Source organism: Lygodium microphyllum, chromosome 16 (genome assembly GCF_053477565.2).
Source record: "Lygodium microphyllum isolate KBCC chromosome 16, Lygodium_microphyllum_v1.1.10, whole genome shotgun sequence".
NCBI lineage: Eukaryota > Viridiplantae > Streptophyta > Polypodiopsida > Schizaeales > Lygodiaceae > Lygodium > Lygodium microphyllum.
This window is the reverse complement of record NC_141150.1, coordinates 3402957-3427651: the sequence shown is the minus strand read 5'-3', so window position 1 is coordinate 3427651 and position 24695 is coordinate 3402957. Positions and strand designations below refer to the sequence as shown.

Here is a 24695-nt window from a genome sequence, read left to right as displayed (position 1 = left end):
GTGCACATCGGTTGCCCAATGGCCTACCAAGACTACAAAGGCAATTATTATCTTACCAAGGGAGTCCAAGTGATCACTCCAGAGAGGCCAAGGCATTGGACAAAGGGTGCTCGTGGGCTGCCTAGTGGCCTACTAGGACCTACAAAGGCCGATGGAAGCACATTAAAGTTTTTGTCTTTTTTTTTTAAAGTTAAGCTATGGTTTGCAGCCTATTAAGTATTTTTTCCTAGGAGGAGAATGAGAAAGGATAGTTAGATCCAATCAACATAGACAAGCTATCTTGACTACTCATGGATGTTACTGATAAAGGAAAAGGGTGAAGAAGTATGGAGGTGTGGTGATAAGGGGGTAAAAGAACCACCAATGGAATTTGAAAACAACTCCAGATCCACTCAGGGCTACCCTACATAATGAGATGCATAGAGTAATGCTACATGATGAGAATACATGCATAGTAGGTGCCACTTGGACAATGTCCCTCGTGGGGTAATTGTTCACTTGCCCAAGTGCTCTTTTACAAAGATGAGTATGATCATGCAATGCGACAAGGAGATACAATAGGGGAGGCCAATGTCAAAGACAAAACGCAAAAACCTATAGAATATAAAGGGTAGGAATCCCCTCTTGACCATGGATGTCAATACCGAAGGAGAAAGAGGAACTTGATGTCAGTCTTCGTGTGATGCTGAGAATCATGATGAAGAATATGGTCTAACAATGAAGGTAGACTTTACACCTCTTAGCCAAAATGGCAAAAGGAGAATCAGCCATTTGGTACATGGAATATACCTATACTTGATCTCGGGAGAGGGCTCCTGTATTGACGAAGTGGTGTAGACAAGTGGAATCAACCTCCCTTCTCGGATAGGGTGGTAAATAACCTAATTTAACACTAAAATTCACATAAACTGAAAATGCAAATATTACCACTTTAATGTTGGACATTGGACGTCCTATTGGCCTCAAAATTGGTGCCCCTTGTAGTATTTCTTTATCTTATGTTGCAAATGGAAGAGGTACAATTGAGATCCTCTGATCTCCTCCGCTAATCCAAGTGCCTCTTACTGTCAAAATCGACAAGCAAGCCTCCAAACCAATTTGCCCCTTGCTTTGCTTGAGGATTGGCCTTTGCCCTACTCCTTGAAAGACAAATTCAGCCCAAATCTGATATTGGCTGGCTGGTCTCCTAAATCTCCTTGAAATTCCTCAATTTCAGCTATTGGAATTTGAGTCCTAAGCCCTCAATTTTGAGCACACATCCTGAGGCAACTGTCAAAACCCTAATTTTTTGTTGTAATCGATGGACGTATTTCTTGTAGGTTCAATTTCGATCTGACAAATGAGAGACCTCTTAGAGGAAGATACGAATGGTAGTAGAGATTGACTAAAATCTCTTTTTCTAATGTCTCAAACTGCTGAAAAATGTTGAAATAACTTGAGAGATGGCTGGGGGACGAGAGAGAATGCTATAGAGAGAAATTTCAAAGTTTCATCATGAGAAACTATTGTTGCCTTGCTCAAACAACCATGGAAGCTATCACCTACAGCTTAGGACCACTAGAAAGATTTTTGCCTCCTCCTGTATGCTCTCACCTGTACAAAAAAAACATTGGGCTATTATCACCTACTCCTAGAGGGCTCCAAATTGCTGTCACTTGCTGTAGGACTAATCCATGGTGGCTACAAATCACATCAGCAGCATCTCCTTTTCTGTAACAGCCTCCTCTCTCACAATGATTGGAATAGACTTCTAACAACCCCTAAAAACGTTTTTTCCACTTACATGGGCAAGTTTTGCCAAGTGGTAGCCTTCTAATCCTATTTTTCATCATTATCCAGCTTATTAAATTAATTTTCAGAATAGTGATTCTGAAAACTAATTTAATAATTATTCTAGTGCTCAAAAAAATATGTAATCCTATTTTCCAGCATTATCCATCTTATTAAATTAATTTTCAGAATATTGATTCTGAAAATTACTTTAATAATTATTCTAGTGCTCAAAAAATTAATTTCACTAGCTAATAATTAAATTAGCTAGGCTAATTTGTATTTTATGTATTCTTGAGTAGTTATTAGCCCTTAGACCGGCATTAATTCCTTATCTCTAATGTCACCATAGAAATTAGTGGCCAATAAATTGGTCTAGGCTAAAATTTGACATCGGGTATCACCTTGTACCTGTTATCATAACTTATTATAAATTTTTCCTTTGGCACCCACTGTATCCTCGAGGTCCTTGGCATATTACCATGATGAAGCCTAAAGATGCTCCAAATTTGACACTCTAACACATCTACATGAACCATACAATACATCAATATAGTCTTATAATGCTTTTTTAAAAATGTTATATTCATAAAATGAGGCCATGACTCTTGAAGGTCCTAAAAAAATAGTGATCAGGATAAGGCCAATGTACACAAAACCAAAAGACTACAATTAATAAATTGTTTTATGAAGGGGTGCATGTGGGAGACGATTGGGTATGCTCCTTGGTATACCCCTTCTCTCTCACATGCAACTTCTCAAAGGGGCAGTTTTTTTTTTAAAAGCGGTTCTCTCTCTCTCTCTCTCTCTCTCTCTCTCTCTCTCTCTCTCTCTCTCTCTCTCTCATGGAAATAGAGAGTGATGAAGAAGGAGAGGACGTTGATTCAGATTCATGCTTCTTTTCAGTTATATTCCACGAGCGAGAGATAAAATCTCAGCATAGACTTTGCTCTTGTTGTGTTCCCGGGAGAGTTGTTATTTCCATGGTCCATTTCTTGTGCACTGGTCGGGAATATGGTCGCTTGTGGGGGAGATATTTAGTGAAAGATATTTGTGAAATGGATGGCAAGGTACTATTTAATCTAGCCAGGACAACGCGTCGAAACGTCGAGGGGCAAGAGAGGGGAGGTGATGGGGGATCGTATGGAAAGGATAATATTATTCGTGAATTAGAAGAGGGAGGAGAAGATGCGTCGGGGTGAGAGGTGAAGCAGCAGCTGTAACAAGAAGAAGCCAATATTCATGAGGCTGGGGGCTGGATGTTGATATCGATGCAAGTCCTCAAGGACGTGCGCATGTTCATTGGGATTAGGAGTATGAGCCCCTGCGGTTGTGTGGATTGACCCCCGTCACAAGCACCACACCATGCTATGACTAGCTTGAGTATATGGCCTGCAAGCTGGTGTGCCCCTTCGGCTGCATCCAGGGCCTCGTCAACCCATCGCTACGTCTCTCCCTGTAGCACCGGGCCGCAACTCCTGGTTTTTCCCCACCCTCGGCGCCATTGATCATGACCCCTGCCATGCCACTGATGGATCATGGTTGTTCCTATTAGGAAGCGTAGCAACTGCTAATTATCACCAATTAATTATCCTTATTGGGAGTCTTTCATTGTCACAATTCATTATTCCTTATAATTTCCAATAACCTTATATATACACAACTAAAAGAGTTTAATGATAGAGAACGTTTCTATGCAAAAGCATTCTCTACACACTATGGCTGAAGCATCCTCAGTATCATGAAGAAGATGGTGTTCGTTTGCTTTTGAAGTGTGCAAGCTCATGGCAAAGCAGGGGATGGCATCCTTGGTGTGGTGGTCTCTAGGTGGTCTCCTATGGCTCGGCTTTGTCATCGACGCTAAAGACATGTTCAATGGTTTTGTGGTTCTTCTTCTTTGTGCTTGCCAAGGATGGCTTTGCAATTGTGTTTGGGGAGAATGATGAAGCCTAAAGATGCTCCAAATTTGGCACTCTAACACATCTACATGAACCATACAATACATCAATATAGTCTTATAATGCTTTTTTAAAAATGTTATATTCATAAAATGAGGCCATTACTCTTGAAGGTCCTAAAAAAATAGTGATCGGGATAAGGCCAATGTACACAAAACCAAAAGACTACAATTAATAAATTGTTTTATGAAGGGGTGCATGTGGGGGACGATTGGGTATGCTCCTTGGTATACCCCCTTCTCAAAGGGACAGTTTTTTTTTTAAAAGCGGTTCTCTCTCTCTCTTTTTTTTTTTTTCGTAAAAGGTAATTGTATTAATTACGAAAAAAATACAAGATCACTTGATTACAAGATACATGACGACAATCCAAGCCATCATGTGAAGAGGTGCTAAGTACTACAAGTTACAATTTCATGGCAAGGATGCGGAGGAAATTGCCATATGCCAAGGACGGAAGTCCTCCGTAGAGAGCAAATCAGAACGATGGAGAAGGGCCAACTGCCAATACAAGAGGCCCTTAAGCCTCACAATATGCCGCTGAACATTATGGGCGGAGTCAAACAGAAAAGCATTCCGAATGGTCCAGTTATGCCAACAGCCCCAGTATCGAAGAAAGTGATACATGAGCTTCATATGTGGTTGTGCGGGAGTAGGGTAGTTGGGCTGGCCCAAAACCCAATCAAAGGGGCGCAGTGTGATACCAACCACCCCTCGCCAAACGGCCGACAAAAATAACCAGACTTTCTTAGCGACGGGGCAAGAAATAAATCGGTGGCGGGCGGATTCCATAGTAGTGGTGCAAAAGAAGCAGGTGCCATTGGAGATTCGTCGCTTGGAAAGAGCCGAAGCAAGCGGAAGACCCCCAATCATCACTCTCCAAAGAAAGACTTTGTATTTAAAGGGTGTCTTGTTGACCCAGCCCTCCATCACAGTTGCCCTCCACCATGACCGGGATTTGCGCAATCCCCATAAAGCATTCGCTTTAGTAACTAGCCATTCATTATCTTTAATCAGAAGATGATACACTTGGTTAGCAGAAGCTTTGCTCAAATGCAGCCGGCCTTGTAGGTCCCAATCCTGCCAGGGATGATCCGAAGCAAGAGTAGGAAAGGGTTGTCTGCTCTGGATCACCGTCAAAAGCTGTTCCCATAAAGGCCTGTATCCACGAGGGATCCTGAAAAGCCGCCTAGCAGTACGAAACGATATAAGCACATTGCGACTGGCAAGGGTGGCATCCGCAACTGAAGACAAGCCCAAACGTGCCATTCGGTTGAATTGTGGTCGAAGCTCATGTTTGCCTTCCCACGAAAGTAAACGCAAGACTGCCAGTAATTCCAATTGAAAAGAGTTAGTAGCCAAGCGATCCTCCGGTGGGTGCCACTGAGCCTTTTGGAGGACATGTTTCCAGGAAGACACCAAATGAGTAAGCAGCGATGAAGAAGAACTGGAAAACCGCGAATCAGCATTCAGAACGTGCCACCAAGAACTCCGGAGTTGGGTATTGCCATGCCGAAGCCCATGGCCCTCGAGGAAATAACGGGCGATAGCGACCCACGGATGATGATCATCTGAGCACATGGCGCGGAAAAGGGACCAACGAAGTGCCTGCATGTGAGTTTTGGCATCTAAAATAGCTCCGCCACCCATGCGTTTGGGGGTGCACGCATGCGACCAGGAGATCCAGGAAATACCTGCATGCAATGAGTCCTTCTTCCATAGCAAAAGAAGCGAATAGACTGAGTGAGAGCATTCAGAGTCGTAGGAGTCCAGGGCAACAATGGCAAGAAATATGTGAGCATTGGCACCATAATGATCTGGGCTACTTTGAGACGAACATGAAAAGGCCAGGCCTGAGACTTCCAATACATAAACTTGGCCACCATTTTCTGAGAAATCCACTGCAGAAGCTGCGTTGGGGGGACATCAACACCCAAAGGGTATCCAAGATGCCTGACAATGGAACCTCGAGGGACAACCAGACCCTGCCAGTCCAAGGACTGCAAATCCGACTCCGTACAGCTTAGAATGGCTGATTTGAGCGCATTGATACGAAGGCCTGACGCCTGACCAAAGAGACCCCAAACATCCAATGCTTTTCGAAGATTATCCTTGTCCGCACGCAAAATCATAAAAGTATTATCCGCCAGGGATTGGCTTATGAAGTGTTGTCCTGTAGGAAGCGACAGTCCGGCCAACTGGGAGGAGGCGGCCATATGTGATAACATGGAGAGAACTGGATGTGTCACAAGGGCAAAGAATAAAGGGCTCAAAGGGCACCCTTGTCGGACAGAACGGGCAAGGACAAATGGCTCAGTAACACCTCCGTTCAGCATGATTCGCGAAGACACCGCAGCACTAATGGTGTAGATCAGACGAGACATCCAAGCACCAAAGCCCATAGCAGACATAAGGTCAGCAACGAAAGACCAGCCCAGATAGTCAAAAGCCTTTTCCAGGTCCAGTTGAATCAGTACCACCTCCTGATTAGAATGCCGGGCATAATCAATGCCCAATTGGGCATTCAAAACATTGTGTAGAATATTTCGGCCCTTAATGAAACCATACTGGAGAGGGTGCACAAGGGCAGGGAGATGCTTATGGAGCCGATTCGCCATTACTTTGGAAAAGATTTTGTACATTGAACCCATCAAAGAAATGGGGCGCCACTGTGTCAACTTAGATGGCGAAGGAACTTTTGGAAGCAGTTTAATAAGTCCTTGTTTCCATGAGGGAGGCATGATCCCTGTTTCCCACACCAGCTGAAACAAGGCCTGCAATGGTTTCGCCAGTTGGGTAGCGAAAGCGTCAAAGAACTCATTGGTGAGACCATCCCAACCCGGACTTTTATCTTTGGGCAAGTGTAACAGGACATCCATAACCTCTGCTTCACCAATATCTGACTCCAAAGTAGCTTGCATGTCCTGCGGAAGCTGATTGCGGACGAGGTCATAAAAAACCGAACGGGCCTAAGTAATTTGGGCGGAAGGTGGAGAAGCGGAACCGAGAAGATCACGGAAATAATTCCTGCACATATGCACAATAGTCTGTGGATCCATGATAAGGTGGCCTTGTGCATCCTCGAGTCTGGTCATATTCTCTCGAGCAGGAGAGGCGTGGAGAGCTCGAAAGAACTTATGGGTCTGACATGCACTATCTTGCAAAGTCTCTGTCAGATGTTGCAATTTGGCCTGCTGATACGATTTTAACTGGAATTCTTTAATAAGATCGGCCATCCGCATGGCCAGTGCAAGCAGAAATGCATCATCCGGAGTGTCCACCAGCAGGGAGCGAACCAAAACCAGCAGGTCCTCCGCTGCCTGTCGACGGCGCCGACAAAGAGAGGCATGATAGATCCCATATTGCCGAGCAACCCGCTGCACATTAGAGAGCAATCTTTCAAATGACGCAGTGCCCTGAGAGGAAAAGTCCAAGAAGAATCTGTCAAGCAATTGCTGCATATAGCCCTGGAAAATTGTATGCTTTAAGTAGGACGAGTTGAAACGCAAAGGGAGTCTCTCCAGAAATTGCTTGAAAGGGGCAATGGGTTGCGCAAGCAACTCGAACTGCAGAGGGAAATGGTCCGACAAGACATATTGCTGCAGCACTTTTATTTCGAGCATCTCAGGCAGAAAATCATCATTCTGCATGATATATATACGGTTCAACCGCGACCATGTTGTGGCATACTGGGCCGAATGGAAAGTAAAGCCTGGAGAAGACGGGTGTAGCCAGGACCAAAGATCTTGCTTAAGAACAGCAAGAGCCAACTCTTGCCACATACGACTTTCCGGCGCATCCATGACCGAGTGTTCCGATGTAGACTGGGAAGAATCAACACACATATTGAAATCCCCCATGAAGAACCCCCGTCTGCCAAGTGAGAAGGAAGTCTGCAAAGTCTGCCAAAGCTCCCGGCGAGATAACGAATCATTCGGAGCATAGAGGCCAAGTAACCATAGAATTTCCCCTTCGAATAAGATTTCAACCACCAAAAAGCGGCCATGAACATCATTTTTAATAAGAACAGGCTGATATTTGGCATGTACAATCATGAGCACACCCGAGTAATGCATGGCCTGTGTTCCTGCATAGAACAAACGAAAGCCATGGCAATCCACAACTTTACCGGCATCACCGTGACTCTTGTGCTCAACAGCGCACAGGACATCCCACTGATTCTCATACAATGCAGTCCACATGGCATGTTGCTTGTGGCGAGAACAAATTCCTCGCACATTCCACGTGGCTATTTTCATGTGTATACAAAACACAATCAAGTACGAGGCACAGCTTGCCTCGATTTGACTTTGTCAGCGAGAATGTCCAGGACTCCCTCATCCAAGAAATCCGCCAACACCGCAAAAGAGTTCTGAGGACCAGATTTGGAAGTAGACGGCATATCTGCTTGCTTGGGGTTGGAACGTGGGTAACGACGGTCCCACGGAGTAATGACGTTGCCTCTGGTATCAAAAGCCAGCTGGGCAGGTGGACCCTTTAGACGATCCGAATACATTTTCCTGGCGGGCTGATGACGGGGAGCTGAAGAAACCATAGCAGGAGCAGAGCGCTCGGAAGACATCATTTCCTTCCTGCGCATATAGGTTCGCATGGAATCTTGTGAGGTAGTAGGCACAGTACTCTCCATGCCAGCACCAATCCTGTTGCCTCTTTTGGGACGAACTTCAACCCAATCAGTGGCACGGGAATCCAGACCCGAAACCTGTTGTTTGCCTTTGGCCAGAACTTGGGGCGGGTGGATAGTATCCAACGACGGAGCATCACATACCATATCTTCCATGGGCGGGGCAACATGACCCGCATCTGAAACGTGTTGTTGCTCTGGGCATTCAGCCATAAAGTGCCCCAATTGTCCGCAGGAAAAGCAATGGCCTGCAAAATTGCCCCATTTCAAACGAAAGTGTAACGGATGCATGCCAAAGCAATTGAGGCGTAACCACGCAGGCCGTTTCCTTGCAGTATCCCATAACATGCACAAGCGGTTGCGATTCACAGCCCTGAGACTGGGAGGGACCAGAACCGTGCCCACAGCTGCCATAGCATCCTTCAATAGCGGCCAATAAACAGCCGGACAATTCTCCACTTCCACCCACACAGGGCATTCACGTTGCAGGAGGCGCTGGAAATCTGCCATCGGGCGCTATGGAACCACATGAACCAACCGACGATCAAAAAACAAAGGCAGTTTAGACAGGAGAGCAGCACGGTGCGTCTCTGTTTTCAAGAGGACCTCAAAAAAACCTCGGGATCCAACAAAAATCTCTTCAACACATTCCCTTTGTAGCAGACTCTGCAGCCATTGGCGAATACGGGAAAGCAGGGGGATGCGACCAGTGAAGAAGAGTATCACCGCGCGATCATAAAATACGGAAAAGGAGCGTAGGACAGTTTTTGGGTCAACGGTAGCTTCCAGAACATCGTCTGGAGCAGAGTCAGAGAAGGCTTCCTGATTATGTTGAACATATTCACCAAGTAGAGTGTTGGCAAATTCCAACAGATGCTCCCAGTCCACCTCTTGAGAGTCCACAGAATCCGAAGCAACCTGGGCATAGGAACGATCCGGAATAACACCTATCTCTTCCGAGGTATGCTTGGTACGTTTACCCGCAGGCTGGATGTCAGGACCCGGGGGCAATTCTTCAGGGCACGGAACCATATCCTCTGGTTCCTCAGCATCAGAGTCCGGGCCAAGTGCTGCCACCGTTTGATCTATGAAATCCAGATCCAAACCAGCCATCGTGTACGACGAGCTGATCTCCTGTTGTGCGTTCTCTCTCTCTCTCTCTCTCTCTCTCTCTCTCTCTCTCTCTCTCTCTCTCTCTCTCTCTCTCTCTCTCTCTCTCTGTGTGTAAAGTGGCAGGGCTGCTCTGCCTCAGTGTGCAGGGCTAGATTGCACGTGCAAGAAGAAAATGTCCTGTCGGCAACCTCTAATGTCAGCAGGGACAGAGTCGTGCTGCCGTTACCTCCAGTCTGCCAAACAACACGATCACAAGAAGGCGGGACGCAGGACAAGTTGGTGCTTGCCAGGCACAAACGCAGGTAGTAGAAGACAAGGGCGCAGACTCGAACGCCGGATGCTGGCTCTCACTGATGCGAAGGAGAAATCAATGGGCCCTGTTCTGTCGCACGCAACCTGTTACCTGTGGCGAGCTGACAGGCGGCTGATAGACGGCTGACACGTGACGGCACCCAGGTCGGAAGGCGACGGCGAAGACCCCCACACGCAGGGCGGACGGGCGACGACGGCGACCAAGACCCGCAGGTCAGACGGCCGACGGAAGGGCGAGGGGCTCAGGCGATGACATCTTTCCGCTGGCGACGCAGGGAGCAGGCGCGATCGCGACGGCTCTCTCTCTCTCTCTCTCTCTCTCTCTCTCTCTCTCTCTCTCTCTCTCTCTCTCTCTCTCTCTCTCTCTCTCTCTCTCTCTCTCTCTCTCTCTCTCTCTCTCTCTCTCTCTCTCGGAAATAGGGAGTGATGAAGAAGGAGAGGACGCTGATTCAGATTCATGCTTCTTTTTAGATATATTCCACGAGCGAGAGAGGAAATTGCAACATAGACTTTGCTCTTGTTGTGTTCCTGGGAGAGTTGTTATTTCCATGGTCCATACCATGAAATAATTGCCATGTGCATCACATGTTCTAAACAACCTTGTATATTTGATTAATAATTTAATCAAATATTATCAGCAATATTAAAGCATCTCAAAATTTCATGTCCCTATGACAGACCTGCCCCTTGAAATCCTTGCAATTGTCCTCGATTGCATTGCATTGTACCAAAGAAAAGCATACTACACTAGAAGTTTCATAAGGCATTATAGTCACAACATTAGCCACTATTGTCCAACCATGCCACATGCCCCAAACCTTGGTGAAAATTTCCAGCTAGCATAAACATCAAATAATATTGAGAAATAGTCACCATAATTGTTGCTAGAAACCCATTTGATGCATCCGTAACTCATGTTTCTTAACTGTTCTAACTTCAGAACCATAGTAAAGCATATTCTCAGCATAAACCGTGGCTGAAACTGTCAATGGCATTTACTAGCATGCTGTTGCCCATGGAATCAACTGTAAACCATTGAAAATTGAGCATAAACTGATCACTTGCTGATCTGAAAACTAATCACAAACTACTGTAAATGTGATCCCAAACTGATCACAAAACTCATTGCAAAAACTGACCAACAGTCAATGCAAAAATTAATGCAAAATTGATCCCAAAAGTGACCATAAATAGTTCTCAAACTGATCTAAAACTGAGCTGAAATTGATTAAAAAAATGTCTCTCAAAACCGGGGCAAAATTCATGCCAAACTGATCATAAGCTGATTCAAAAGTATAGTTTCAGTGTCTGGGTGAACCTTATACTTATCTGCATACATCTCACAATGACTAGTACATTAAGTAGTAACCCCATGGAAGACATACTGCAAGCACAGTACCTTGGATATGTGCTGAATACATCCGAGATCCACTACATATGAGAGTTGTCCACAAGTGGAGGAGTAAAAGTGCTACCTCCCCCTTGAGCATCAGGCAATGCTTTCGAACCCCTGCTCTACTGAACCTAATTGAGCCCGAACTCTAACTGAAAGGCATCTAGATAAAGCTGGAACTACTAAGGATGGTCTGCCAAGTCATCCTCTTCCATCCATTTTGCATCTATTAGTGAAACAATATTAAAGCTTCACCAAGAAGTATATGGAAACTTTACCTCTAACTTTACTTGCCTCAAAACCTCCACTAGGTTGTAGGTCTTTCTTCCACTTAAGCATTACAATGCTTTATACTTATCACATTGCTACAATTCCAACTTAACTAATTTGCAACATTGCATTCAGTTGACTAGCCTCTCATGTGTATCTAACATGCTAGGAGCACTATGCATTAGGAAACATTCTTGTTTGCATACTTTGGACATTGCAATGTGACTGTGTATAGAAATTTGCATACTACCAGGCATACCAAGATGCATTTTCCCATATGTTGCATGCATTACTAGTTACATTTTTCCTCATGACCAACACTATACAGAGCATTTGCATGGCCAGTATTAATACCATGAGTTCCAAACATGGTGGACTGTAGATTTGCATTGTCAAACTTGCCACCTTGTGCCCCAATATCATGCCAACAATCCTATACATGGGGTTATGCATATTACCAGCCATACCCAAATACATTGAGTCTTGCACACCATACATTGGTTGCTGCATACCATAAGGAGTAGTGCCGTACATCCCCATATGCGGTCCTTGACCCACCACAGCATGGAAACTAGTGCCGCCACCAAAGTACCCTAGCTGCCCCATCATTGCATGCATACCTTGCTATCCAAAAAGCATTGGATTGGCACTTCCAAGTTGGTCTTGCTATGCATCAATTACCCCACTAGCACCATTTGCTTATGCTCACTATCCACGTTTGGAACATCATGCTGCTGTATTGGCTCTTCCTCCTTAGTGCATCTTCCTGTCGTGAAGCTCTTGAAGACAATTTCCTCTTCTTGCCTTTGTTGCTCTCCTTAAGGGTTCATAAAGCTCATAAACTGAGGATCATTTGCCAATTACATAAACATTTCAGCTAATCTTTAAAGTGATCATCAAATTCTCTTTCTCTTGCTGATCATCAACTTCTAAAGGCCTAGAAAGACCTACATTTTGGTAAACCAACATTATCACCTTGATGTCCATGGTGCATGCCTTATCCAAGATCAAGCATTGCATTTTTCTCAACACTTCGTGAATTTTCAGATCAAGAGCCATCCCATCCTATTATCTAAAGACATTCTTACTATAATGCCCAACTGAATACAATTTCAGCACTGGAGTGAAGTTTCTAATCTTCAATCAGGTACCTCGGGCCCACCAAATCAATCGATTGAGTACTATTCTGCCAATGGAACCTTGAAACCAGCCATGGTGGTTGCGAATCACATCAGCAGCATCTCCTTCTCTATAACAGCCTCTTCTCTCACAATGACTAGAATAGACTTTCACCAATCCCTAAAAAAAATTTCCCACTTGCATGGGTAAGTTTTGCCAAGTGGCAGCCTTTTAATCCTATTTTCCACTATTATCCAACTTGAAAAATTAATTTTCAGAATATTATTTCTGAAAATTAATTTAGTAATTATTCTAGTGCTCAAAAAATTAATTTCACCAATAGCCAATAAATTGGCTTATCCAATTTGTCTTCCAAGTATGTCTGAGTAGTTATTAGTCCTTAAACTAGCATTAATTAGTTAATTAATGCCTAATCTCTAATGTCATCACTAACATTAATAGCCAATAAATTGATCTAGGCCAAAATCTGACATCGGGTATCACCTCGTACCTATTAGACATAATTTATTATAACTTTTGCCTTTGGCACCCACTGCATCCTCGAGGTCCTTGGCTTGTTACCATGAAATGATAACCATGTGCATCACATGTGCTAAACAACCTTGCACATTTGATTAATAATTTAATCAAATGTTATCAGCAAGATTAAAGCATCTCAAAATTTCATGTCCCCGTGACAGCAAGCTTGAATCTCAACCTCGAGAGAGGGCTCCATGCTAGTCAAGAAGTATGAGAATAATAGTCCGCTGTGCAAATAAATCAAATGGAGGGAGGAGGAAGTCATGATCCTCGCCAACTAGAAGAGCAGGGAAAAGTCAGCCACCAAGGCAATTGGGATGTGCTCGTACTTGCTCTCAGGGGAGGACTTCAATCTTGACCAAGTGTCATAGGTATGCATGAAACTTGTCCTTGGGAGATGGCTCCAATGCCAACCAAGAATGTAGAGGCACAACCACCAATGGTAGCAGTCCACTTGAATGAATAAACAAATTAGGAGTGTGGTAAATGATGGTAGTGAAAACCCCTAGCTTGAAACCAGAGCAACCCACAGTTGCACCCAAGTCCTAGACCTTGCATGTTGTCCTTTCTGAGAGCAGCTCCAAGCAGTCCAGGCTATGGAAAAGGAGCGTGAGGAGACAATCATCTTCAAACAAGTTGTAGGATAATCTTCCCATGATTCTTCATTGTACCCTATGCATTGAACCTTCACGCATTGCCAAGACACTACTGATTGGATAGGGTATCTTTATGGTTTGTCACCTCAAGAGAGGCAAAAGAAGAGCTTGTTGACTGCTTCCCTATAGTCTCCGTAACGTTGAGCTAAAAACAAATTATAAACTGATTAGCTCTTTAAAATGGCCCTACAACATGCAAATTACCCAAAGCCCTAGAGAGTGTCTATGTCCCATAATCCAAACCCTAATTTGGGAAGGATCCACTCATCTATCAATAGACAAGCTGCTCACCATTCAATCTCATTCCTTGTCTTGTAAGTTTCAGCCATCATCTCTCCCTCCAGTGGCTATCCAATCCATTGTGACTGCTGCCATGTCATCATTAGCCCCTAGCACCCTGTCTATTGTTGCTGCCCTAGTGTCCAACCCCTTCTTGAGCATCATATAGCTTGTGTTTATTGCCATGTCATCACTAGCCCCTAGCACCCTGTCCATTGTTGCTGCCCTAGTGTCCAACCTCTTCCCGAGCATCATATAGCTTGTGTTTACTGCAATGCACGTCTAATCAGCATTGTCTTCACCTTCCTCTGCTATTGCCCAGCTTCCTACAATCTCTAGTGATCAACTACCACCATCTCCAAGCGGTTACATTGCTATGTTTACGAGTTCTAGCCCTAGAGACTACTATGTTTTGGTTTCCAGCCTCTTTCCCTTCCACTTTCAGCCTCATCTCGGCTCCGATTGGTGGTTACAGCACTCAAGATCTGTCTCCAGTGGACATCACGCATTGGCACCTCCCTCAGCCCATTCCCATGGGATCCATCAGCTATTGGATAGCTCTGCCTTTGAGCATCTTGTAGATTCGTTCCTTCATTTACAACATTCTCTTTCTATTTCATTTAACCAATGTCCGAAGCATCTCAATATGAAACATCTGGTATGCATGTTTCCTCCTTGATCTTTTCATATTGGGTTTTATATTTCAGTCAAGGATAACATTGTAGGTATTTTATTGGTCCTACCTGGGCTGAAGGTTTGGTTTTTTGATTCCTACCTTGGTGAATATTGCCTCCATCAGCATGGAGACAGAGATAGTATCTTGTCTCTCAAGATTGGGCATCCTTTTCCCTTATCTTGGCATCTGTCTTTCTTTCCTTTCAGTTGAGGTGTTTTTATCGTTTACTCCACACATTTCTCCAAAGTCCTGCACGAGCTGTGAGGCAACCAAAAGAGTGGGAATGCTGCTACAAAGGAAGGGAGCAGCAGGGAACAGCTGTAGAAAGGTAAGATGATGGGGAGAGCAGGCAGGCAGTGGGTCAGTGCTGTCATGGATGTGGTGGGAGGAGATGAGGAGGTGAGAAACGGACGACAAGGATTGAGCTGTGACTGGCAGCAGCGCTGTGTACAGGTGCAGGGAGAGAGAAGCGCAGAAGCTGAGGATGGGTGGCAGAGGCCAGGAGAGGGTAGGAAAGGGGCTGCTAAGTGGAGGGCAGCAGCAAGCGCAGTCCTAGAACCAGCCACAGCAGTGTCCTGGGGGAAGGATGCGGAAGGGGGAGGCAGCATGATGCAGGCAAAGGCTGGGGGGTAGCTGTGTACAATATGAAGAGAATGGGTGGCACACAGCTGGAAGGTGGTGACAGCTGGAGGGCAGTTATAGGCTCTTTAGGGAGGTAACTCATCAGGCATGTTGAATGTTCAAAGATGTAAGCATTCCACAGATTTAATAAAGGTATATAGTTAGTCCTGATCTTCATCTGAAAAACTGCCAGAACACAGCTGTAGAGTTCTTATTTAGATATTTGTACTGATGTGCTTCAGAAGTTGAAGGTATGTATTGTAATTTCCAAATGTGATTTTTTTATGAGAAACAATTACCATTAAGGAATTGCTTACTTCTGACCTGAATGGAAACTGAGTTGAGATCTGAAGGGAAAACTAGACCTCCTCTAAAGGTTCTTTTTTGTTTATATGTTGATGATACTATTTGTACATTCTTAGCTGCATCTGTTTTTCTGAAAAAGTTCTATAAAGGATTACAAAACCATGTAAAGCTTGTGACAGCTACATGGACCATAATATAAACTCGTAAAATATTATAACCAGCCTAAAGGTCTTCTGTGGCAGTCTTTTATTTACTGGATACATCATCAGGAGCCGTCATCCAGCATTTGATGATGATGATTGATGATGGAGACCATGTAATCAAGCAATTCAGTCTCGATTGTCTATGCTTCTTCTTTGTACAGGCTGAAGTGGAACGACACAAAAGAATACGACATTCAGTATCTGGTTGGGATGATGGACATGAAATGAAGACTTTAGAGTAAGATATCAAAATACTTCTTTCGTTGAAATTTATTTGGGAAGCTTTATTTTTCGCTGTAGCTTTATTCCCAATTATTTGGAACTAAATTGCTTGCTCACGTCACACAAGGTCATTAGGTCTACAGCAGCGGCCTCTAGTTGGTTCAAGTATCCAGGTAAAATTAGACTACTTAAAAGTGTCTCTGGTCGTAGGCTCTAATTTTGAGTTTGTTGTAAATGTGTTCTAAGTTGATTTTGAAAGTGTGATTCCTTTTTCAATAATCAGAGAGCTGCTAAGCTTTTAGATTCAGGAGCTGTTACAGCTGGTAGGTTCTTATGGCGCAGGCCTTTAGCCCGGCTTGGTGTATTATTCTACCTGGTAATAATGCACCTCATGGTAGCATGACTAAAGGAATAAGATCATAGAGTCCTCTTAATTAGATATGTTTTATCTGACAAAGAGATGCTTTTTTCAGGTGTTTGTACATGTGTTTCTACTTTATCTGCTACACCGTCTTCAGGTATAGACTGTCAAGTCTATTTTGTGCTACACCAAGCTACATTGTGTTCATGTTATTTTATTTGAAGCAACAACTGAAGGAAAGAATCATACATCTTTGAATATGATCTTGAAAATTATTCTTTTCTCAGGAGCAAGCAGCCAATTTCATGTCATCGAAAGAGGAAATGGAAGCTGCTGCTGCAGCAGGGTTGCTAAAACTTGGTATGCAAAGATGAGGTCATATAAAGATTATCCTTCAGTGCATGCACAGTAATGAAGCGAATCCAGCAATTGCACATTGAAGTCCTTAAAAGCTTGAAAAGGCTCTTACAAGGTGTAGATGTGGTGCTATTCCATACTTTAAGACAAGGTATAGATGCAGCACTAGTCCACACTTTCAGACTCAAAATATAGGCATGGCAATATCTGATCTAGCATGGATGCCGTATTGTTGTGAATGAAAAAATGACACTCTTAAACCATGAATGTTGAAGGCTGCAATATGATTCCAGAATGTGAAATGGAGCAAAACAAATGCCAAAGATACACAAGCTTTTGTCCTATGGCCCCAAGAGTTCATGCAGACAATATCCTGAAGCTCAACTGCTCTTCAGAGATTTGCAGCTGTGAAAGGGATGTATTTAGATATTCTACCCATGTTTTGGCTGTGGGCCCTCTTCCAGAGACATTTGTGTAAAACTCGTAACTGTATATTTTGAGTCCAGTCGAGTTGCCAGTTTGGCTTAATAATAGTGGTTCTGATACTTGTTCCAGTGTACAGTCTTGCTATGCAGGCTAGGGAGCATGGTGCTGGCCAGACATGGGCTCAACCCAGCATGGAAAAGGAAACACTCTCATGGAGAACAGTTGGAAGAGTGAATTATTTTTTCGCTCAATTTTTGACAGTCAGTTCAGTTTCTTTCCTTGTTTAGATTATGAATGGACCTGACAATTATCATTTGGGAAGGAGTGAGAAAATTACCTGTTATCCATTTAGTTATACTTATAGAACTATGAGTTCCTTACTTAGTAGCAGCATTGTAAAGCATAAACAAGAGTAACAAGGACTATTTAAATTAATTCAATAATGAGGAGATGGGTATAAAGTGGGTGGTAAAATCTTGTGCTACAAACGAGCCACCAAGTACTCACGACTTTGGAGCTAAAAGTGAAGCACCAACCAGCAGAGAGCAATGAGTGACCAGGAACTTTGGACTGCCAGATAGGGTGTCTTTATATGGGTTGTGTTCCATAGTATAAGACTCCGAAGACTTGGCATGGATGAGACTTGAGAGGACTCACAGGAGCACCAAACCCCCATAGCATTTTATAGAGCAACATACTATTTTTAAAAGTTTGGTACTCAATAAATGTTGACTATGATACAAAGACATCAATAAAAGTACTAGAGAAAATTGGCTCAAAGATAGTACAAAGAAGTCTCCTCAAAGATGAACTATGGGGTAAAGAAACAGCCATTTACAACTAGTAGGTCACAATGTCCAAGATAGTCCCAAAAATAGTTCAAATTTCCACAAAGATGATCTAGCACTCATCAACCATAAGTGGGTTCAAGCTTCAAGATTCCATTTCTTGAAAAGATAGAGAATATTTGCCACATTGCTAATGCACTACGGTTAGATAGAACATTACTTGAAACCAAAGTACTAAGTTGGCTAGACATCATACTTGTCCTAATAGTCATCAACTAATTTTGAAATCCCTTATCGTCAAAAGAAAAATTTAGCTTCATCCTCGGTTGGAGCTCATGAGAGTACAATGGGATTAGAAGGCTCATGACTTATGTGACAAATATTTTGTGTGTTCCCTCCCACTCCAAGGTTTCAAGAGATTTACTGACCTTGGAGTTTTCTTAAGGTTTAAGAATAAGCACTTAATGAATGTGTATTACAAGATGTTCAAGTCATGTATATTATTGAGATTGGCAAGTGGATCCTACATGGAGAGTGAGCCATTTGTCATCCACAATAGTAAAATTAGGTGTCTAAATGTTTGTGAGCACAAGGAGCTTCATTAATCTCATGGCTCATGATAGTTGCACTAGGTGGTTAAGTAAACAAGTGTTTTTTTTTAGGTGTAAAATGAAGTTGTGCAAGTAGGTTTTTTGAGTTTGACTAAGAGCAAAGATAATATCATTGGGCCTCTATTAAAGCACTAATTAATTAACATTAAGGAGAGTTTCTAGCCCTAGCTAGCTTGTGCCACTGATATGGTCACACTAAGATACCAACCACCACCTATACAAATCTTTCTCTTATCTTGTTAAGAACATGGATACTTTGTAAGACAAAGTCTATTGTAAATGCACTTTCAGAAATCTCAATTATTGTTAAGGATGCCAAGAGTATCAATGAAGTAAAAATGGAATCTCTAGAAGTAGATGGCAAAATTGTGCATCCCAAGTATAGTACATATGAATGGAATGTCTAAAGTATTACAAGGGGCATAAGTAAGTCTCAATAACCACTTTGCATGGTTCAAGTATAGATGCCAAACAAAATGATACGTCATAATTCATGCACGTTAAGAGCACAAGAGAATTAAGGTTGAAGTGGGGGTTCACATACTCCATTATTTGTCATCCAAGCACTCTAGACACACTCAATGTATTCTCAATGAATATAGCAAAAAAGGCATTAACCATGACCATGAATGGAGGATGAGAATTCCTAGGAGAGGTGGATCGCATAATTTTTTTTAAAAAAGAAACATATAGTAAGCACAGGAGACCATAATGAGATCATAAGATGGACTATCTATGGGAAGTAGGTCCCAAACACATTGTGTGATGTAGGCAATTAAAAAGTAAGCAAAGAAAATTGAGCAAGCCTACAAGCAACCAAAAGGATGCAGGGAAGCACAAGAGCAAGAAACTAAATTGATCAAGTCTACAAAGCAACCAAAAAGATGTAGGGAAGTGTAAGATAACATTTTTAGTAAATCCATTACGGCAACCTAAGCCATTCAAATTCTTCTACAACCTTGTCACCTTGGTAATTACCTATTTTATGCAACATAAGGCTGGGCATCATTATACACCATATGCATTACCTCTAGATTAACTTTAAATTTGTCACTATAACTCATTTTTATGAGCATTAAGGTTAGAATAGTACAAGTTTCCCCCTTGTTGGAAGTCGTCGAGCACACATTGGGTTTTGATTTAATGTCATTTATCACGGTTGCATTAAATAAACATAGTTTAGAAACCCTTGGGTTATCATGGTTCCCTTATATAAACATAGTTTATAAATTCTTGTGTTATGCCTCTAGTCGCATTGCTTGATCCTTTCAATGAGGTTATTATTGAAAGCATGGTCATGCTTCAATGGTCATTCTTTGAGTGCTTCATGCCTTATTGTTCCCTTTCTTAATAGTGTGGCATGGGATCACCTTCTCCAATATTGGTCATACTTTGGTCTCCAACCTTTATGACTCCGAACATGGTATCAATCTTCATCTAGCTCATCTTGTGATTTTATAATGCCATGCTTGATTTTCTCGCCCATGTTCTCACGTACTTTTTTGTTACTTTATGGAATCTATTTAAAATTTCCCTATTCATTGTTGCCAATGTTGTCACCATCAATTTCTCTAGCTTAGCCAAGTTTATTTTAGGGATGACAAGTGATTTCCACGAGTTCATATTCTCTTCTTCTAGATTGCAAACTCTTTGGAATAGATATTATTCTTGTGGGATTGGCTCCATAGTTGGCTTACTATGCAAAAGGTACATCTTGAGCTCAAGCATAACCCTCTCTTGTAGTGTTACCCTTGCACCATAGGGGAAGATGATAAGGGGCTTTCTGGGTGAGGGAAACTATTTATAAAATTTAGGGTAATTTTTTGTCAAGGATCTTGTTTGAGAATTGGGATAGTTATTGAAAAGGTTGGACTCTGTTTGAGAGTTGGGTGCTTTGTGTGTGTGCATTTATACATGTGTTTGTGTACATGCCTTTATTTTTTCTCTTTGATGATGTAGACCTAGAACACCTACCAAAAAACAAATGTGTGAATGCAAATATATTTATAATTTTTCTCTTTGATGTAGACCTAGAACACCTACCAAAAAACAAATGCTAAAGCTAACCTAGCAAAGAATAAGTTTGTAGAACATATTGTAACTGGAACGAATTTCAGGGAAATGCAAAATACTCAAATCTAGAGGTATGGATGTGCCAAAATTAGGATGAGAGAGAGAGAGAGAGAGAGAGAGAGAGAGAGAGAGGAAATGATTTTTAACATTAGCAAGAGTCTAAAATGACCTATGAGCTCATAAGTTACAAACATATGTAAGATGATACAAATGTCTGGAGACAAACAATACAATAAAAGAGATCTAAATATAAATGTTGATAACAAAAGAAACTAGCTAGTATCATTCATTAGTCATTAGAGCATAATCTCAATCTCCTCCCATGTAGCAAAGACCTTAGATGATCTAGCTCTAGCTCTCAGACATCAATGACCTATTGTATACTCTTATATGTCACATGCGTGTGTGCGTGTACATGTGTGTGTGTGTGTGTGTGGCTCTAGGATGCATGGATTGGCCAAGCTAGACTACACGATCAATTTGTGTTTCTTGAATAGATGTAAGTTGAGATTATGTAGGGGGCTCCTTGGTACTCCTCTCGAGAGTAGACTAAGTTTGGTATAAGGCTATTTGGGTGATCCTCATGAAGAAATCTGTGAGATGAGTCTAATCTAACTAATGGGAGCCTGAGGAAGAGTTTTGTCCTCCATAAGGATCCCGAGTGTAGTAAATCACCAAAGCTTGATGTTGTAATCTAACGTAAAAGGATGCATAGGCTAACCAAAGCAAATACAATTAAGAAAGAAATGTAGAATGCAAAATATAACCACTTGAAAGCTAGGCACTAGTAGAAAGAGGCATTTGATTACACAAAACCCAAAATACAAGTACAAGGAGATGCATGATAGCTAATGGAGAAGGAGGAAAGCCAAAACATAGATGGTAATGAGTGCTGAGATGGCAAGTGGTAATATCCAAATTGATAGAGAGAGCAATGCAACAACTAAAATATGATGAAGATGATGGTGTGATGATGTTGATGACAATGCGAGAGAATACTAGCAGTGATGTTTGAGGCAAAATGGTAGTGAGCAATGACTACTCCTTTTTATAGTACTTTTCAAGTGACTTGTCCTATCAAATTTCTATATTCTCATTTTAAATTAATTATTTCTTTTTTAAGAGGGAAAAAAAGTTAAAAATATGCCTAACTACTGGTAATTTTTAGGTGGCTTAAGAGAAGTATCCTAGACAATCTTTGATATTATCTAAAGAGCTAAATTGAGCTTTGTTACCATAACAAAAGTCCTATTAGATCTAGAGCTAGATTATCATATTATAGTAGATTGTTGACTCAAGTAGTCATAATAAAAATATGTAAAAATTTGGAGAAAATGAACGATAGCTTGACTTTGCTTTAGGAAGTAGTTTCCATAACTTGAAAGATGATACATACAATGAGCCTATGACCCTTCTATGGTGACCAATAGACACTCATGCATATGTGACTACAAAGTACAAAAACATACATTGTTTGCTCAAATCTGTAGCAAACAATGTTGCTAATGGCATCGTTGAGGCTTTACATAGGAGCAACATTGATAAGCTAGTTAGGTTGGATCCCTACTCCCTTAATAATTTGAAATGAGTTTGAGAGAGTGTACACAAGTTTTGTCTTCCTAACTTTAGGTGGATGCTCATCTCAAGAAATTTTCCAAAAAAGTTACTAAAAGGTGTCAATATATTATTTTTAGCTCTTGCTCATGTCCATTTAGTCTTTCACTTGTCTCTTTTTTGGCACATTAACACATCTAGTGTTACATCCCTATCGCATCTATTTATGTGATAGCATTGTATACTCTTTCCCCCACATAATTAGTGATTAATTCCTTATGCTTTAGTTGCATGCTCATTATACTCATTGAGAAAACGTGAGATAGTATTGTTTTGATTTCAAACTTTTGCTATCCATACACATGTTTTATACATGGACATAGTGTTTGGTTTTATGATAGGTATTGGAATTAGCCAATTTTCCTTGCAAGATGTAGAAGAAAGACGTAGGGGATTGCTAGAGGATATGGAAATTATGGAAGACATGATTATCTTGAGAAAACTAGAACCCTATGAGGAAGTAGGAACAAAAACAAAACAACCTACAAGTGTGATCATGTTTGTAGGGCCCAAAATATTTGAACAAACAAATACAAGACCAAAGGACCCAGAGAAGAATTGAATGATTGATGAGTCTTTATTGTATAAAAGAAACTGCTACACATGAATTTTTACAACCTAGGGGGGCTAAATATGTGATGCTTTTTCTAGAGACCCCTAGCTTGCAATGGATTGCTAAGATTGTGAAACATTGTATAGAGGTATGGTTGATATTTTTTGCTTTGGAATATGTACATTCATATATCAAGAGGAACATATATACTAGATCTGTTCGATGAGAGATAGGGAGAGAGGAGCACCACATCTATTGATGCCCTGTGTATTGTGAGATCTAGGACTACTTCTAGTGCTTGTTCATGAATGGATTTGGACCATCATTAAGAGTCATGGACTATACTGACCATAGATTCCCTAGTCTATATTTCTTCGAGAGATGAGGATTGGGAGGGACTATCCTTAAAGGTGGAGCATCAATTTGCCGAGGGCCTACCTGAAAACATCTCACAATTTTTTTCATGAGATGCACCCAAATAGCCCTTCACTCCTCCAGTGTCTATTGTATACACCTTGATTTTTTCATTGAGTTTCTAATGTTAATTTCCTTCTTCATTTGGGTTTTTTCTCAGTTCATTCTACTAGTCGTATTCATACACTTTGATTGTTTGCAAACCCTTGCATGGCATAAGAGCTCGTACTCTTGTAAAGAGTATCATGAGCTATTGTGAGGGCTAGGTTTACATACATGGTGATGCATAATAACCTCTCATGTCTATGTCACCATCATCTTTGGGCTTTCCTACCCATGTTGTCTTTGCTTCAATAAAGGTTTTGAGGATAGCATTGTTCCCTTGACATAGAAAACCATGTTTTCATCTCTTCTTATTTAACTCAAACATATGTAGATTTCAAATTAATAATAGATACAAAGTGACGAATACATGCAAATGAGGTTCCCTAACTCCATCCAACATATTCCTTCATCTACTTTAGCACAAGCTACTATTGACTTACCTCAAGTCCGTGAAAGTTGGTGATCCAATGCCATCATCTCTACCAAACCCAGAGGGAGGTTTGTTATCATCCTATTGAATAGTATGAACTAAAACCCCTTGGTTGCTCCTATTACATAGGAGCCAATCATAAGTTATTTTGGAAATCCAATCAAGTACCAACATGTAAATACCAATAGATGAGGCTCTAGAAATAGAGGAATATAAATAGGTACACTTGCAACTTCTCAAAAGTTACCTTATGATTCATGTGAGCATGGTACATTTGGAAATATTTTATCTAAAATTCCAATATTGAGGTCATAGACGAATTTTAAGCCCAAGGCTTTTGGTGAAGTTGGACCAGTTGATTGCATCATGAGCACACTCCAACTGTTAACCCCAACACGAAGAAAGCAAAAGGAAATAAAAAAGACGCAGAGCAAGGGCGAAAAAAAGGTAGCGCGACTAAAGAAAGAAGAGGAGGAAAGGCCAAAAGTGCAAGGGCAACCTTAAAAAGTCCAAGGCAAATGCAAAAGGGGAAAGGTGTATTTTAAAATAAAAATGCGCACCCTGAAATCTTGTAAAAGAGCGTCGGGCTCTCACCCGTGCAATTTGTAAATGTAGACGGGCGGTGGAAAGGAAGCTAGGAAGATAGAAGGACAATGGGAAAAAGGGCCTAGGCTACGGTGGGAAAAAGGGCCTAGGCTACGGCCGGCCATGTAAAAAAGGGAAAAGGGGATGACCGGCCAAAAGGGATTTAGGGTTTTGTATATAAAGTTGAAAAGTGAATGAGAAGCTCATACTTGTGTGTGGCAAAAAGTGGCTCTCCTCTTCTTTTTCTTCTTCTTCTTCTTGTTCTTGCTTGCTTGAGCTTGTGCTTGAGAGAGGGAGT

General features: G+C 41.9%; 1 protein-coding gene across 4 annotated transcripts in view; it reads left to right on the top strand.

The window, feature by feature from the left end:
• LOC148022473 (golgin Putative 1) overlaps positions 1-20108 on the top strand; it is a 171976-nt gene extending 151868 nt beyond the window's left edge. Inside the window, exons 17-22 of one of the 4 annotated variants that reach the window (XM_087695443.1) lie at positions 16020-16096; positions 16208-16253; positions 16364-16456; positions 16554-16598; positions 16729-16801; positions 19978-20108. In XM_087695443.1, coding sequence (XP_087551569.1) covers positions 16020-16096; positions 16208-16253; positions 16364-16456; positions 16554-16598; positions 16729-16801; positions 19978-20084 — 441 coding nt within the window. In that variant the 3' untranslated portion in view covers positions 20085-20108. Of the gene's footprint in view, positions 1-16019; positions 16097-16207; positions 16254-16363; positions 16457-16553; positions 16599-16728; positions 16895-17073; positions 17707-19977 lie in introns of those variants that run through there. The other 3 variants (XM_087695442.1, XM_087695441.1, XM_087695445.1) reach the window with 3 other exon arrangements.
• Positions 20109-24695: the final 4587 nt, after the last annotated feature.